This window comes from Hyperoodon ampullatus (genome assembly GCF_949752795.1).
Source record: "Hyperoodon ampullatus genome assembly, chromosome: 19".
Classification (NCBI taxonomy): domain Eukaryota; kingdom Metazoa; phylum Chordata; class Mammalia; order Artiodactyla; family Ziphiidae; genus Hyperoodon; species Hyperoodon ampullatus.
The window spans coordinates 39,118,399-39,135,640 of record NC_136932.1 but is presented as its reverse complement, the minus strand read 5'-3'; the positions used below and the strand labels follow the sequence as shown (position 1 = coordinate 39,135,640).

General features: G+C 53.7%; 2 protein-coding genes across 2 annotated transcripts; one reads left to right on the top strand and one right to left on the bottom strand.

Annotated features, from left to right (window-relative positions):
- Positions 1 to 291: 291 nt before the first annotated feature.
- CHRNB1 (cholinergic receptor nicotinic beta 1 subunit) lies at positions 292 to 7,960 on the top strand (the record flags this gene model as incomplete). Its single annotated transcript, XM_079726260.1, has 11 exons — positions 292 to 355; positions 441 to 580; positions 1,166 to 1,210; positions 1,755 to 1,864; positions 1,969 to 2,077; positions 2,443 to 2,590; positions 3,069 to 3,278; positions 6,115 to 6,338; positions 6,832 to 7,013; positions 7,368 to 7,515; positions 7,820 to 7,960. The coding sequence occupies 11 exons, from the start codon at positions 292 to 294 to the stop codon at positions 7,958 to 7,960; spliced, it is 1,521 nt and encodes a 506-aa protein (XP_079582386.1).
- A 4,293-nt stretch (positions 7,961 to 12,253) lies between these two features.
- Positions 12,254 to 17,242, bottom strand: ZBTB4 (zinc finger and BTB domain containing 4; the record flags this gene model as incomplete). Its single annotated transcript, XM_079725754.1, has 4 exons — positions 12,254 to 14,189; positions 14,853 to 15,895; positions 16,342 to 16,411; positions 17,091 to 17,242. The coding sequence occupies 4 exons, from the start codon at positions 17,240 to 17,242 to the stop codon at positions 12,254 to 12,256; spliced, it is 3,201 nt and encodes a 1,066-aa protein (XP_079581880.1).

Genomic DNA, 17,242 nt, shown 5'->3' with positions numbered 1-17,242 from the left:
TACCTCAGCTGGGTGTTAGGTACCCAAAAAGGCTCTGCTCCCAGGGGACCAGTCTCCACTCCATGCTTTCTCAATTAAAGACGATTTATACAATTGAAGTGTTGTCTGCCATCTGTGGGTAGCAGGCTTTGGCAGTTGCTCGGGGAGGGATCAAGTCCCATGGGCGGGGCGGGTAGGCTGGCGGCTGCCCCCCAATAACAGGTGAACATTCCTGGGCGCCTCGTCACTTCCCCTGCGCTGGCTGTCCTGGCGGCTCACCCAAGCGGACTCACTGAGCGACGCGGACGGGCTATGACCCCACGGGCGCTGCTGCTGCTGCTGCTGCTGGGGGCGCTGGGGGCGCCGTTCGCCCCGGGTAAGTCTGGGCCTCAAAGGGGCAGTGATAGGGCCAGAGGTCGTGGCCGGGCACCAGGGCTTCATTCAGTTCTCTCCTCCTCCAGGCGCCCGCGGCTCGGAGGCGGAGGGCCGACTCCGCGAGAAACTTTTCTCGGGCTATGATAGCTCGGTGAGGCCGGCGCGGGAGGTGGGAGACCGCGTCGGGGTCAGCATTGGTCTCAGCCTAGCGCAATTAATCAGCCTGGTGAGGGCGCACGCGGGGAGTTGAGGTCTGGCCCACTAGCCGGCTGGGGGGCGTGGCTTTAGGCAGGGCGGGACCCAGGGACCACTGGGGGCGGGGTCCGGGGCGAGGCCAGGCTGGGTGACTGACGGGCCGTTAGTAGAGATTGGGTCGAAATCGGACCAATGGACAAGCTGTGGGCGAGGCTGCTGGACGGGCCAGGATTGAACCGGGCAGGATGATGAACGGGCCTGTGGGCGGATCTCAAAGTGGAGCTGGGGCCGATGGACAGGCCGGAGAGCGGACCTTGAGGCGGGGTCACAGGCTGGGGCGGACCTTGGTGCCGGACAGGGTCAATAAACAACAGCGGGCAGAGATTCACTCCGGCCGGGGCCGGGACTGGTAAATGAACTGGCTGGCTGTACGGCCAGCAGGGAGTTTACGAGATAGAGGCGGAGCTTAAGCCAACGCAGTTTATAGGAGGTGGGGCTTGAACCCAAGAGGGTGCGACTCAGAAAAAGAGGGGAGTTTCCAGGGAGAGTTTACCCACCGAGCCCCTCATTTCTCTACACTGACATCATATCTACCCTTTAAACTTTTCCCTTCTAGAACGAGAAGGATGAGGAGATGAGCACAAAGGTCTACTTAGACCTGGTACGGAGACCCCCGCAGGGTGGGAAAGGGCGGGCGTCCCGCTGCCTTTACAGTTTCCTCGAATGTCCCGCCCAGTAAGATTTTTTTTTTTTTTTTTTTTTTGCATCACGACCTCAGAAAACACATTTATAACTGAAACAGAAGCTTCAGGAAACAATACCTATCTTTACTATGGGAGCTGCACTCCATGCATTTTTCATTCTAAATTTTTAACACTGGTTTGGGGCCACTCATTTGATTCCGGACCTATGAAATTCAGGGTCGTTAACTGCAGTTTGAAAACCACCGTTTTAGAGGCTAGCGTGCAACCCCCTCGTTTTTACAGAAAGAAGAAATTGGGGCCCGATGAGAGAGAAGGGGAAATTAGTTGATAGGGTCCCAAAGAGTGCAGGTGGAGTCTTAAACAGAGCCCCGGCCTCCAGAACCACAGGCCATGCCTGCGCGGCTCTCCTCCCTTGCATTCCCTGCCCGGGCTTCCTTCTCACATCCCAAGACTCCGTCCAGCCTCCAGCCCCAGACGGCCCCTCAGCCTCTGCTTCCCTAGGAGTGGACTGACTACAGGCTGAGCTGGGACCCTGAGGAGCACGAGGGCATCGATTCACTCCGCATCACTGCCGAATCCGTGTGGCTACCAGACGTGGTGCTCCTAAACAAGTAAGGATGTTCCCAAAGTCTGGGAGGTGGGGCAGGGCCTCTGGAGGGGCGCGGCCTCCGGAGGGAGGGGCCTGATCTCAGATGAGAAGGTTCTTTCCCTGCAGCAACGACGGAAATTTTGACGTTGCTCTGGACATCAGCGTCGTGGTGTCCTCCGACGGCTCCGTGCGCTGGCAGCCCCCGGGCATCTATCGCAGCAGCTGCAGCATCCAGGTGTCCGGACCCCACCTGGGAAGCTCAAGGCGCTCCTAGAAACCCTAACTCAGATATCCCTCCTCCATTATCCCCATGACCCTCACGTCTCTCTTACCCTTCTGATTTTCCGTTGAGTTTCATCTTCTCTGTCCACTTTCATTGACTTCCAGTCTTCCTCAGTGACCGCCCCCCTCCATTGTCCATGACCTCCCCGCATAACCTTCTTATTCCTCTGTGACTCCACTTCTCTGTGATCTTCCCCTGGTGGTCCCTATCTCCCTAGTGCCCCATATCCTCTGACCCCTGTCTGCCCTGTGACCTCCCCAACTCCCCCAGCCCTGACCAGCTCTCTGGCAGCTCTAGTGACTCTCCACTCCATCCAGGTCACCTACTTTCCCTTTGACTGGCAGAACTGCACCATGGTGTTCAGTTCCTATAGCTATGACAGCTCAGAAGTCAGTCTGCAGACCGGCTTGGGTCCCGATGGGCAGGAGCGGCAGGAAGTGCACATTCATGAAGGCACCTTTATTGGTGAGTGGGCATGGCTCCCATGTCCATGGGCTTTATGATTTCCAGTTTCTAATAGGCTGGTAAATATACTCCATCAGTGAGTCCCTGTGGGTTCAGCAAGATAGGTATAACTGTCTATATTTTGTGGTTATGGAAATTGAGACTTGCTCAAATTTATTAGAGATGGGCTGTCCAGCCCAGGGACCGTAGCTAGCCCCTTATTACATCAGTCCCCCCTGCTCTAGGATGTGGCAGAGAAAGCCATATCTGGGAATTCCCTGGCGGTCCACTGGTTAGGACTCCACACTTTCACTGCTGAGGGCCCGGGTTCAATCCCTCGTTGGGGAACTAAGATCCCACAAGAAGCGCGGTGGCACAGTGAGGCAAAAAAAAAAAAAAAAAGAAAAAAGAAAAAAGAAAAGAAAGCCGTATCTGGCACCAACAAAGACAGGTTCCACATCTGTGTCACCTTCTCTTCTCCCCCCCCCCGCCCCCCAAGAGAATGGTCAATGGGAGATTATTCACAAGCCTTCTCGGCTAATCCAGCCTCCAGTGGATCCTAGGGGAGGGGGGGAAAGACGGCGTGAAGAAGTCATCTTCTACCTCATCATTCGCCGGAAGCCTCTCTTCTACCTGGTCAACGTCATTGCCCCATGCATCCTCATCACTCTTCTGGCCATCTTCGTCTTCTACCTGCCACCAGATGCAGGTAAGAGGGGAAGGGGCCCAGCACTCCTTCTTACCAATAGCTCAGGTTCTTCCTCTTCACCCATAATACAGGGAAGGTTTTCCTGCCAACTCAAGCCTTCATGAACTGTGCTTCAGCAATCTCATCCAGGTTTTCCTTTCAGGAAGAACCTTTGCCTCTGCATCCAGATTTCCCCTCCAACCTCAAGCTCTACCTCCCCTCTGCTGCTCACTTCTCTGCACCCAGTAACTTCTGAACTCTTCCCTTCAGAATACTGGGATCTCATCCTTGGAACTGCCACTCCTCTGACCAACACACTCCCCGGCTTAGCTAACGCTTCCTTTCCCTTTCCCCATTCCTGGCATCCTCCCTCCCCCACTTGTCAAATGCCGCCTACTAGTCCCTTAACCTCCTATCTCCCTTGGAAATAATAGCCAACATTTCTCTGGGAGACAGCACAATATGCTAACAGAGTAACCTTGGGCAAATTCCTTAATCTCTTAGTGTCCTGATCTGGAAATAGGAGAGTCGTTGTCCCCCCAAATAGGACTATTTTGAGGATTAACTGAGTTAATAGAACTATGCCTGGTACTCTGTAAGCTTTGTGTAAGTGTAGGTATAGTCTTTTCTAATTTTGAGCACTTGCTATAAGATAATACAAACAATGTGTTACATATATTAACTCAGTTCTAATCTTCACAACTCTGTGAGGTAAGTACTGAATTGTCTTCCCATTTCACAGAGGCTAAGTGAGTTTAAGTCATTCATCTGACATTACACAGAGAGAGGCAGTGTTGCTATTCCAACCCTGCTTAGTATTAGTCTGATTCAGAGACTGATATCCTAAACTCTCATATTCAAAACATGCTTTCCTGGGAGTTGCCTGGTAGCCTAGTGGTTAGGATTCTGGGCTTTCACTGCTGTGGCCTGAAAAACAAAAGAAAACAAACAAAAAACACATGCTTTCCTTCTCTCTGTAATCAAGCCCTCTCTCAGTCTAGGGAAGGAGAGTGATGCATCTCTAGAACACACTTCCACATGTAACTTCTCCTTCTTCCTGGAGCAAGGCAAATCTTGGAACCCAATATTACAGGACTAAAGTAGAACAGACCGTAATAGTTATTTATTTCAATACCTTCCATGAAGTTTGCAGTGCCTGTTGTATGCCACAGTAATAACCAGCCACCTGGCATATTCTTATATACTTGGTTTCATTTTTAGATCCTTCAATTTGCTATATAGTTCCTGCTACAGGGGTTGGTCCATTCATTCATTTAACAATATTTGTTGAACATCTGTAATGTGAAAGGCACTGGGAATACATCAGTGAATAAAACAGACAAAAATCCCTGCTCTCATGGAGTTTATATTCCAGTGGGGGAGACAGTCAGTAAACATAATAAATAAACCCATTGGATAGTATATTATTATTTTTTTAATTAATTAATTAAGGCTGCGTTGGGTCTTCGTTGCTGCGCGGGGGCTTTCTCTAGTTGTGGTGAACAGGGGCTACTTTCGTTGCAGTGCACGGGCTTCTCATTGCGGTGGCTCCTCTTGTGGAACACGGAATCTAGGTGCGCGGGCTTCAGTAGTTGTGGCACGTGGGCTCAGTAGTTGTGGCTCGCGGGCTTAGTTGCTCCGCGGTATGTGGGATCTTCCCGGACCAGGGCTCGAACCCGCGTCCCCTGCACTGGCAGGCGGATTCCTAACCACTGTGCCACAAGGGAAGTCCTAGATAGTATATTAGGAGAGGTCAATTCCTAAGAAGGAAAAGTAGAAAAAGGTTTTGGGGAGGATGAGAATGGGGGTGGGGGATGCAATTTATTTATTTAAACAATTTTATTGAAATATAGTTGATTTACAATGTTGTGTTTCATTTCTGCTGTACAGCAAACTGACTCATTTATAGATATATATATTTTTTCATATTCTTTTCCACTATGGTTTATCACAGGGGTTGCAATTTAAAAATAGGATGGTCAGTGAATGCCTCACTAAAAAGGGAATGTTTGATCAATATTTGAACAAAGACTTGAAGGAAGTGAGAGAATGACCCTGGTAGATATCTGGGGGAAGAAATTACCAGGAGTTAACAGTGAATGCAAAGGCTCTGAGGTGGGCGTGTGCCTTGCATATTCAAGAAATAGCCAATGTAACTGAATGAAGTAAGCAAGAGAGAAAACAGTATGAGATGTAGTCAGAGAGCTAATGGGAAGGCCTTGTAGACTTCAGTAAGGACTTTTATGCTAAAGGCGCGGTGGGAAGCCACTGGTGTGATATGATCTGATTTACATTTTAACGGGATCAATCTGGCTGCTCTGTTGAGAACAGTCAGCAGGGGGGCAAAGGATGAAGCAAAGAGAAGACCTTTATAATAACTCAGACCTGAGGTAATGGTGGCTTGTACCAGGATGGTAGTGGTAGATGTGATAAGTCATCAGTTTCAGGATATATTTTGAAGGTAGAGCCCATAGGGTTTGGTATGGATTGGATACGGGATGAGAGAGAGGAGAGCTGAGAATGACTCAGAGGGATTTGGCCTGAGCCACAGTTGTCATTTATGAACTGAGGAAGACTACGGGGGGAGTCGGTGGTGAGGGAATTAAGTTTTGGACATGTTAAGTTCGAGATGTCTATTGGACACCCAAATGGCGAGGTTAAGTAGGCAGGTGGATACAAGTGTGGAATTTAGGGGAATCAGTCCAGGTTGGAGGTATAAATGTAGGAGTTATTTGCATGCAGTTGGCCCTTCCAAAAGCCTGTCCTTGAGTGGGCTGGAAACACGGTCACTGATTATGCCAGGGAGATTGCTTTCTGGCAAAGCCTAATCCTTCCGCCTTCCCCTCTGTCCCCCAAGGAGAGAAGATGGGGCTCTCGATCTTTGCCCTGCTGACCCTTACTGTGTTCCTGCTGCTGCTGGCAGACAAAGTGCCTGAGACCTCCCTGTCTGTCCCCATCATTATCAAATACCTCATGTTTACCATGGTCCTCGTCACCTTCTCAGTCATCCTTAGCGTCGTAGTCCTCAACCTGCACCATCGCTCACCCCACACCCACCAAATGCCCCTTTGGGTCCGTCAGGTAAGAAGATCTCCTCTTCAACCTGTGTTAACCCTCAATCCTAGTATTTGGCTTTTTGTCCAGGTATCGCTCCTCCCTCCCACCAACTTCAACCTTCCCTTTCACAGACCTGAGGGAGAACTACAACTCCTGGTAGAGTGTCAAAGTGCCAAGGTCTTTGGGTGTTGAAATGTTGCCCAATTAATTTTATCCTCCCATCATTAACATTGTGTAGATCCCAGACTCTCTTCATCAATACTGCCCATTGTGGGTCCCAAGGAAGCATTCTCAGGGTTAGGTAGTATCAGGGTGGAAGCCCTCAGAACTTTTCTTTCCAGTCAGGATGCCTCCTAACCCACTTAAGAACTCTTGGGCTGTGTAGTTGCATTTCATCTGTGGGACGCATGCACGCATGAGCAGGAATGGGCACGTGCCGTGGGGGTGGTTGGCGGCTTCCCTTCTGGTCTGAAAGCATAAGAGCCCCCTCCAAGACGCCTCTTCTTCTACTCTGCAGATCTTTATCCACAAACTCCCTCCGTATCTGGGTCTGAAGAGACCCAAACCTGAGAGAGACCAGATACCGGAGCCACCTCCTATACCTCTCAGGGATTCTCCAGGAAGTGGCTGGGGTCGGGGAACAGATGAATATTTCATCCGCAAGCCACCAAATGATTTTCTCTTCCCCAAACCCAACAGGTAGTATCTACTCCCCATCGCCCACGTAGACGGGAGAGGGAGAACTACAGTTCCCAGAAGACTGTGCGGAGGCAGGCGTCCTAAGCTCCCGGAGGATGTCGTGGTTGAGCATCATGGGAGTTGTAGTATCCCTTCTGTTGCCCACTTTGCGGGGAGGTGGGAACTAAAGCGTAAGGGAATAGGAGGAATTGCGGAAGGCTAGAGAGGTCGCCGCTGTCGGAGAGAACTTGAAGGGCTCGCTCACGTTTTGAAACCTGGATGGGCGTTGGAGGAGGGAGTTGGGGCGGGGCCTAGAGCACCCGCGCAGGCCGTCTTTGCGCCCCGGTCGTGGCCAAACAGACTCGCCTCTTCCAGGTTCCAGCCTGAACTGTCTGCCCCGGACCTGCGGCGATTTATCGATGGTCCAAACCGGGCTGTGGGCCTGCCTCCCGAGCTACGGGAGGTCGTTTCCTCAATCAGCTACATCGCTCAACAGCTGCAGGAACAGGAGGACCACGACGCGGTGAGTCCAAAGAGGGTGGGCTAAGGCAAGGCCTGGGTGGCCTTGGCTCCACCCGCAAACTTAGGCTCCGCCGCCAGCACTCGATTTTATTTCTGATTGGAAGTTTGCCTCACTTGGTCCCGCCCCCTGGTTTCCGACTTGTTCTTTACTCACATCCGTCGCCCGCAGTTTCACTCTCTGCTATCCTGCGGGCCCGCCCTTGTCTCAAAGCCGTGGTAGGAGGACCTGGGTGCGGTACAGGGCCTTGGGGCCGTCTTCCCTGGGGGTCTGGAGCTCAGGAACAGTTTCCTCTTCCTACCCCCAGCTGAAGGAGGACTGGCAGTTTGTGGCCATGGTGATGGACCGCCTCTTCCTATGGACCTTCATCATCTTCACGAGCGTCGGGACCCTCGTCATCTTTCTGGACGCCACGTACCACTTGCCCCCTCCCGACCCCTTTCCTTGAGGACGAGAGGGCCGAGACCGAGGTCCTCGGCCAGTTGAATTGAGAGTTTGGTAGTACTCTCAAGTCCTATCCCTTTCTGCATCTTAACTCCTTCACTAGGAGTCCAGTCCTCTCATCATTTCGTTTCTAGGGAGGAAGCCCAAGTGGGACTGGGCAGATGGGGGCCTCGGGCCCACCTGAAATGCACTATCCGCTTATTTACTCTTTGGCTTCTTGAAGAAGCTCCATTGGATATTCACATCTAGGTTGGAAATGAATGGAACAAAGAACAAGAACTAGATTGTAAGCCTTCTGAGGGCAGGAACTATGTCTGTTCACTGTAATATCCCCAGCACCTAGCACAGATCCTAACCTATACAGCCGGTACCTCTGATTGAATGAATAGGGAAATTTTTTTTCTGTAAGGAAATACACCAAGTAATAGTGCTTATGTTTGCATGTTGGGACTAGTGGTCGTTTTTTCTTTGTTTTGACCTTTCTGTAGTTTATTGTATTTTGTAATATGTATTATCTTTAGGATAAAAAAAGGTTATGTCTAAAAGGATGCATTTGTAATGAGGATAAAAAAGCACACTGTAAAAACCTCAAGTTCCAACTTTGGTGCTCAAACTTTGGAGCTCAAACTTTGGACAAGCTACTAAACTGCTCTGTGCCTCAGTTTCCCCATCTGTAAAATGAAGCTAATAATAGTATCTGCTCCCTAGCCTGAGGATCATATGAGAAGATGAGAACAAAAGCATTATACAGTATACCTCAGAGGTTACAAACTGGTGTGTTTTGTTTGGCCCATGTTGTTGGCCAGCAGAATTTAAAATTTGAATTCGTTTGCTCCTTTTTTTTTTTTTTTTTTTTTTTTTGGTACACGGGCCTCTCACCGCTGTGGGCTCTCCCGTTGCGGAGCACAGGCTCAGCAGCCATGGCTCACGAGCCCAGCCGCTCGGCGGCATGTGGGATCCTCCTGGACTGGGGCACGAACCCGTGTCCCCTGCATCGGCAGGCGGACTCTCAACCACTGCACCACCAGGGAAGCCCCTGGTTTGCTACTTTTAAAATGTGGATATTTCACAGAGAAATTTGGATTTCTGGCTTCTCTTGAAACTTTTTAAGAACTACAGTAGCACCAGGTCTGATTCCCCTGTTGGCAGCAACCTGCTAGAGCTGATTAGTGGCTGCCCACTCTGGTCAAGGTATTTGTATCAGAATTCCTCAAAGGCCCCACCCATCTAACCACTCATTTTACTTGCCCATCCCTGCATAACACTAGACAAAATACAGGGGAGGGGAGGAGGGACAGGGAGTTGAAGCCCGTGGGAGGCCAGGAGTGGAACAAGAAAGGGTGTTGGTGTCTCTTATGGCCATCACACATTTTGTGCCTGTTTCCTCTCAGTTTGGAGAAAGGGCTTCATCTGGGAGATGAAGATCTTGTGCCCAGCAGGCTTTGTGAACTGGACTGCGTTAATGTTTCTGCCTGGAGGTCAGAGCAAAGTCAGCTTGAGCCTAGTGGCTGCAGCAATTACAGTGAAGTACCTAGGGTCAACAGGCTCTCACACCTACTCAATTGCTAGAAGTTGTTGTCCTAAGAGGGAGAATAGGGCTACAACTTGTAGGGATCCCTGTGGGACAAGGTTAGCACGACCCTGTCCAGCCAGACCCACCAGCCACGCCAATAATTGCACCTGGCATCCCACTGCGGAGCACAGTTCGTTTGTCTTGTTGGTTTATTGGCCTAGAGAGTTGGACACACACACAAATGCGGAGATAAATATTGGTCAGTTTCTCTAAATCTGGGTCCTCACTACGTATAGAGCTAGAGTCTGTAGAATTCTAAATCTCGCGTGCTGTGGCACAGAACCAGTGGCCTTCCCACTCCGTCACCCTTCTTCCCAGGGAACATGGGGAAAGAGGGCACAAACTGACAAGACTTGGTAATTTTCAAAAGACAAAATTGCAAAATCCCAAATTTCCAACATGTGAAATTCACAATATTCAAGTTCCCCAACTCAGATACATGTATTTTAATCGCCATTTCGCCACAATCTCCTTTGTTGCCCAGAACCACCAAATTCTGGAAACTATTTTCCTAAATCATATTTTCAGAAAAATAAATGTCTACAGTCTCAGTTCTCCCAAAATGTCCATGGTTTTAGAATTTTGACCTGTTCTGAAATTCAAATTCCCTGGTCCATCCTCAACCCCTTCCATCTCTGTGCCTTTTTGCCTCAGAGGAGTGCAGGTTAAGGATATAGGGGGACTGTTATCACATCTGCCCCCTGCCTCCAAGGCCTTCCTCAGTCTCTCTTGTGGTTCCGCTGTGTATATATATATATATATTTTTTTTATATATATAATTTGTGTGTAGATATATATGTATTCTTTATTATGTACTTTTTTTCGCAGTTTTTCTAAAGTGCCAGAAACAAGATTTGTGGGAATTTTTTTAGTGATTTTTTTTTTTTTTTTTGCATTTTTCCCCGTTTTAAACTTTTCTCCCCCTTAAAAATTGGAACTCGGTATGGTACATTCAGTAGGAAACTCTTCACTCGGACTGTGGCCAAGACCAAGAAAAGTGCAAAGAGACAGAGGAGGAGTGAAGGAGCGACACTCCTCCGTGGTTAACATTCAGGGAGCCTGTCGAAAACCTCCCCTTTCCATATGCTGGGAGGGCGAGAAGAGGCAGGAGGATGCTCCTGTCCCTCCCCCCAAACCCTCCCTCCAAAAGCCATGATCTTGCCCTTTCAGCATCAGTTGAGAGGGCAGCCATCTTGGCCCAAAAAAACAGTAGCTGAGAAAAAGGCTGCCATTTTGATGACAACTTTTCCCCTTTTTAAACTGCACTCCTCTAATTCCCATTTTTCAAATTTGCTCCCCCAAACTGGCTCTCCCCTCGTGAGCTGTTTTTTTTTTTGTGGGGGGAGGTGGGTGGATGGAAAATGTTCATCCAATCACAGAGTGGGGAGGCCCAGTTATCAAAGAGAATTAGGAGCAAACATTTCTTCAACTCCCCCACTGGAAGGAAACATAGGGACCCCTGACCAGGGTTAACTAGTGCAAATTAGGGATTAGGGACTTATAAGGTCCCTGTACCCCATCCCTAGGCTGGGATCTTTGGGTGTGGGGAACTGAGTCAAAGATGGGGTGTAAGGTGCTATTTTGCAGGGAAAGTTGGTGGGGATACCCCAAAGCCCACCAAGGGAGTAGGATGGTTCACCAAAAACCATCTGGAGTGATTGGTGAGGGAAGTGATACTGGGGGAAAAAGGGGGTTAAGGTAAGGATGGGAGGTCATGTGCAAATCTTGGGCTTACCCACCGATCCAACCCCCATCCATTTTTCTGGCTATTTGGTCTAGTCTGGGAGAAACCATCGGGAAAAAAACAGGGAGAAAGTAGATTCCCTTCCCCATCCCATATAGAGCTCCTCCCTCCTGGCCCCCAAATCTGGTTTAGCCCAGAAGAGGCCATATGTAGAGGCAGGAAGAGGTGCAATCTACCTACTTCTTTTGCCTTGGAAGAGTCTGGGGCTCGCTAGATTTGAGGGTCAAAGTAGGGCTGAGATTGGTGCTGCCCTGGGCTGGGAAAGTACTCAGCCATGGAACAGATAGGTAGCCCTCCCCCCAGCACCTCCTTGACCTGGATGGGAGAGGCCATCTCCAGAGTCTAGGAGTATAAGGAGGAATATGGAAGATCCAAAGGCATGGAAGCCAAGGAAGGGATGGCATCTTAATGTGAAGGAAACGGGCACAGAAACCCACCCTCGGGAAGAATGGAATCCAAAGCCACACTCCCAGGTGGGTAAGTGTCAGGTATCACAATGGTCTGGTCCAGGCCCTGGGCCACAAAGGATGGAATGTGCTGGGAAGCATCTGGGCAAGGGCTTAGAGAAAGCTTCAGAACGAGGGGGGAACATTAGGTGAGAGAGATGGTTTCCCCCTAGGTTTACGAATCAGGGGGGCGGGTTAGACATTCAGAGCTGGTGGGGGCTATGAGTAGAGATTCATTTAAGTATATTGCTCAGTTGCCCCAAGGGCTGGAGAAGGGATGGGAGCTGGCCCTGCCCCTCACGGAGGCCATTCCCTGGAGGAGAACTGAGAGGGGAACCACCAAAGATCCCTTCCCAGGTGGTGGGAAAACTACAATCTCACACAAAGCAGCCTGACCCCTGAGCTCCAGAGGCCCCCAAGTCCCTGCACAAGAGTGTGGAGGGGCTCCCAAGGGGCAGGGAGGCCAGGGAGCTGGTAGTGGCGGGGGTTCAGGGAGGGTGGCATCTGGTGAAAGGGGGGATATGGGCCCAGAGCTCACCCCACATCTCCCTTCTGGGTTCTTTCAACCCCTGCCCTTTCCCCTTCTCCCTTAGGGGGGACTGGTGGAGGGAGAGTTGGGGGCGGTGGAGTTGGGGGGGTAGGGGGTGCTGCTTGAGGATTGACTGCGTAGCCAAAGACCCCTGGTAGGAAGGGAAGGGCCCCCCCACCCTTCTCATCAGGTAGGACCATGTTAAGAGCAACTGGGAGAGCGGCCAAGTTGCTGAAGTTGTAAGGGTAGGCGGCAAGAAGCTGGGGCCCATAGACGAGTGGGTAGGGCTCAGGGTAGAAGGTGACTTTGGCAGCCCCCATCCCCTCCATCCGGTCCCCCCGCCCAGCCCCCACTGGCCCCTCACTCCCAGCTTTTCCCCTGCCACTGCCAGATTCCCGGCCGCTCCCGATGAGAGCCAGTGGAAATTCCTGCACAGGTGGGTATGCATAGGTACCCCCTCCTGCCACCACTGAGGGCTCCTCCCCCCCTGAGATGACAGGGTCCTGGAGCGAGGCAGTTTTGGAAGCTTCCTCAGCAGCAGCGCTCCCGCCACCCGCCTCGCCGCTGGATGAGGAGACTTGCATCTCTTGGGGAGCCTCCTCCTTGACGTCCCCGGCTCGGGTGCCAACGCAGCCCTTGGAGTAGGCAATGACAGGCGTGGGGGTACCCCCGGGCCGCTCGGCAGCATGCCTCTGCCCGTGGCGGCTCAGGGCGGCTGCCGTCTTGCACACCTTGGCGCAGTGAGGGCAGGCGAAGCGGGTGGAAGGCTTCCGTCCAGCCCGGGAGTTGTGGGAGCCCCCGCCGTGGGCCTCCTGGTGCTTGCGCAGCTTCCTCAGGGTGGCAAATGTCTGGGCACAGTCCCCGCAGCGGTGCCTCCGCTCGCCACGGGCACGCCCTGCGGGGCCCTCGGCCGCCGGGGTCTCCTCCCAGCTCCTCCGTTCCAGCTTCTGTCTCCAGCGAGGCGGCCGGCGGCCTCTGGGCATCCCGCCGCCCCCGCTGCTGCCCGGGCCTGCGGCTCCAGCCTTGCGCTTGGGCTTGTACGAGTAGTAGGGCCTCCAGAGCTGGTCCTCCCCGCCAGCCTTCGACTCCTCCTCGTCCTCCTCGTCCTCGTCCTCGTCCTCGTCCTCCTCCTCTTCATCCTCCTCCTCGCTCTCCTCCATCTCCTCTCCGCTCAGCTCCCCAGGACGCAGGTCAGTTTCTGAGATGCGGCGCTTGACAATAGCCTCCTCACCGATTCGTACAGTGATCTGACACAGTGGAGGTGGAGCCTGCAGCTGAGAGGGACCCCGGCCAGGCCCTGCAGGGGGACCCCCGCCCCCTCCAAGCCCACCAGCTGGCTTGGCCGTGTAGGTCAGAGTCCTTGTGGCCCGTGGGTTCCGGCCCTTGGCCTCCTCCGTGGCTGTGGCTGGGCTGCCGGCTGTGGCTGGGCTGGCTGGGGCAGCTGCAGGCACGGGGGGAGGAGGTGGGTACTCACGTTTTTTGGGGGGCCGTGGCGGAGCAGTGTAAGTGATGACTGAGGCAGCTTGGGCCCCCCCTGTGCTGGCCGGCCCACTGCCTGCTCCACCACTCGTGCTACCCCCATGTACAATGACAGAGGGAGCTGGGTGGGCAAAAGTGATGACAGACGGTGGGGGGCCAGGCTCTGGGGCAGGTGGGGGTCCGGGTGGTGGGCTGGCCGGCATTGCCGCAGGGGCCGGAGTGTTGAGGCTCGGAGAAAGGGGGGCCTCGGGGGCTCCCTGGCTGTAGGTCTTGTAGGGCCGCTTGGCCGCCCGCATGGGGAGCAGGCGGTACAGCTTGAGGGTATTGAGCTTGGGCTTATAGCCTCCATTGGGCGTCTTCTCACTGGCTAGGAGGCCCGGGCTAATGCCATGGAAGGCTCGCTGGTGGGTCTTCAGGTTATAGTAGGTGACAAAGGTCTCCCAGCAGAAGATGCACTGGTACCTGGGCCAGGACGGCATGGAACAGGGCAGGGACAGAGCCAGTTGAGTCAGGGGCCCTGAAGCTAGGGCCTCAGCTTCCCACGTCCTCTCCTACCTCCACTCAGACCTTGAACTGCCCCAGCCATTTGCTCACCCTCCTTTCAGGCTGCTCTTCTCACCCTGCCAGCCTCAGAAAGGACACCAGTCCTAGTACAGCGCCCCCCACTGGCTGTGAGATGCCAGGCCTCAGCTGTTCCATCTGTGAACTGGGGATAATCACACACCTTGCCTACCTCCCAAAGCCTTCTTCTGAAGCTCACATGACAGAAGGAGGAAATGTCTTATGAACAGGGGTGCATTACAGCTGTTGGTGGACATGCCTGAGCTCCCTAGTCCCGTCCCATGAAGCAACTTTCTCTTCCTCGGTCTTTTCCACATCACCAAGCCAGGACGTGACACCTGGAGGTGCTAATAAACATCAGCAGAAGGAAACGGGGCTGAAGGGAGGCCGAAGGGTGAGTGACGGAAAGCAGGTGAGCAGGGGCTAGTGGGTGAGCAGGCGTCTCAGGATGATTTTCTAGGCCCCATGCTCTGCCCATTCTCTCCCTTGTCCCTGTGAGCCCTAAGTGGACAAGGTCCCATGTGACCCCTCCCCACCCCATCCCCGGCCGTGCAGGCCACTCACCTGCGTTCCCCGGTGTGCCACACCTCGTGCTTGGTACGGTACTCAGCCAGGGCGAACACCTTCTCACAGTAGCGGCAGGGGTACTTCCTCCGCCACGAGTGTACATTGCTGTGCCGCTTCAGGCTGGACAGGGTCACGTAGGAACGCTCACAGGCCGCGCACACGTACAGCACGTGGCCGCCCACCACCTTCACCACGTGCTCAGGACCACCTCGGAAGCCCACTGGTGGGGGCAGGGCTGAGGCGTCCACTCCTGAAGGGCCACTGGGGCCAGAGCCCCCGGCTCCCAGCCCTGCAGACCCCCGAGTGCTGGCCCCCCTACGACACTGTGCCTCATGGGTCTGCAGCCGCTTGGGATGGATGAAGCTTTTCCCACATCGGGGGCAGGGGAGGGGCCGCCGGGGCAGGGGGGGTTGTGAGTCAGGGGCCTGGGCCTCAGCCCTGTCACCCTCCCACTCCCCGGCTGGCCTAGGCCCAGGCCCGAAGTTGTCTTCTTCAGGCTGCGAGGTGGCCATGGGGGCTGGGGCAGGAGGTGCCCAGGCGTCACCTCCCTCCCCCAGGCCCTGCAGGCGGGAGATGCCCAGACGCCGCCCCAGAGCGCCGATCTCTGCCACGGCTGCCCCGTCCCCTCCACCACCAGGTAGTGCCAGCCGGGCACTGTAGATGAAATTGAGGACATCAGAGAAGGCAGCTGCTGGGACCCCTGGCAGCTCCAGGACCCGGGGTGGGGATGAAGCTGGAGGTGAGGGTGGAGGGGGAGAGGAGGAGGAAGAGGAGGAGGAAGAAGCTGTGGTGGAGGCAGGGTTGGGGGCAGAGCCCCCAGTAATTGGTGGGAGGGGCAGCGGGGCTGAAGCGAGCAGGGCCTCTCTGAAGAAGGGACTAGAAGCAGCCAGGACGCTGCGGTGAGCAGGGAACTTGGTGTCTCCGGCTATGAGGGTGACGTCACAGAAGAGGCCACGGAGCCGCTGCTCATTGAGCTGGCGCAGGACGGCGGGGGCATGGGACGGGTCTGTCACCTCTGCTGGGGGGGGCATGGCGCCAGCCTAGATGGAGGAGAAGAGGCCAGGGGAGGATCTCAGAGGCTGGGCAGAGGGCAGGGGCCTCTAAAATCAGAGGTGAGCTGGGAGGGGGTTGGAGGCTGTTGGCCAGAGATGGGTGGAAGGCTGACTGACTTCTGGTCACAGAAGTGAGGGGTTAACCTTAGCCACCCCACGTCCGGCCAGCATCCAACGCCCGTGTGTCAAACGTCGGGGGCTGGAAGAGGCCAGGAATACCTCAGGTCTTGATGAAGGTCAGGGGTCAAGACTTCCAAGTCACAGACTAGCGAGGTAAGCAATGGACACCTCTCTCCCACTGGGAAGGGGAGGGAGGCCCCACAGCCTCTGCTGACCATTTCTCAGGACTCCCCGGCCTAGACAACACGGCTGCTCTGCTGGCCTGCTGCCTCAGGCCCAGTCTCCCGCGGGGCAGACCTCTCGCACCACCTCACCTGAGAGCACAGCCAACATGGAGCAGAGTGGGGGTGGCTCAGCGAGTCCCTCCTGCCGGGCCTCTTCCCTCTGTGGGGAAACAGAAACCGCGTCCTCAATAAGGGAACCGGGCAGGAGGGGACCCAGGAGGTGAGGGGTGGCGCAGTGTGCAGGGCCAATGAGGCCCAGGCTGCTCTGCAGACCCTGACCCTCCTGGGAGCCCGACAGGTTATTTGCTGAGCTGCCTCCAGTTGGACCTAGGAGTTCACACAAATTATTGCAAAGCCTTGTGCTGCTGGCCCCCAGAAGTACAGGAACAAGATAATTTGCATATTCCCAATTTGCCTCCCAACAATCCAGGAGCATGGTTCAATCCTGTAGGTCCAGGGAAGCCTGCTGGATCACTCTCAAGTCCCTTTGGCCCAACCTTCGGGGCTCAAAGGAAATCAAAGATTTGCATGTTGTCTTTCGCTATAATAGTCTCATTTACATATCAAAATAGATTTGTTTGAGCTTTTTCATTGGACCAAGCTGCTATATATTCAAATTAGGAGAGGACCTCTTCACATTAAACCTTAGAGAGGGTTTCTGGCCTAGGTGCCAGGTGACCACTGAAGACCACGAACTCTTGCACACGTGCCAGCTTGTTCCAATCTCTGAAGGGCACTAAAAGGCCACCAGACCGGAAGTGAGGAAGCTTGGGTCCCACTCCTTATTCTGACAGCTGGTGGCTTTAGGACTTTGGCTTAAAAAGGGGAGGGTGGGGAACGCAACCCCTATCTCACTCTTGCTGGGAGGCTCATCCAAAAGGAACAGCAGGCAGCCCAAATGTGAGCTGTGGTGGTCACTGCCCAGAAAGCACCTCACAGCCTCGCCTTTGGGGGCTAACTTTTCAGTTGAAGATCTCAATTCCAGAGCCAT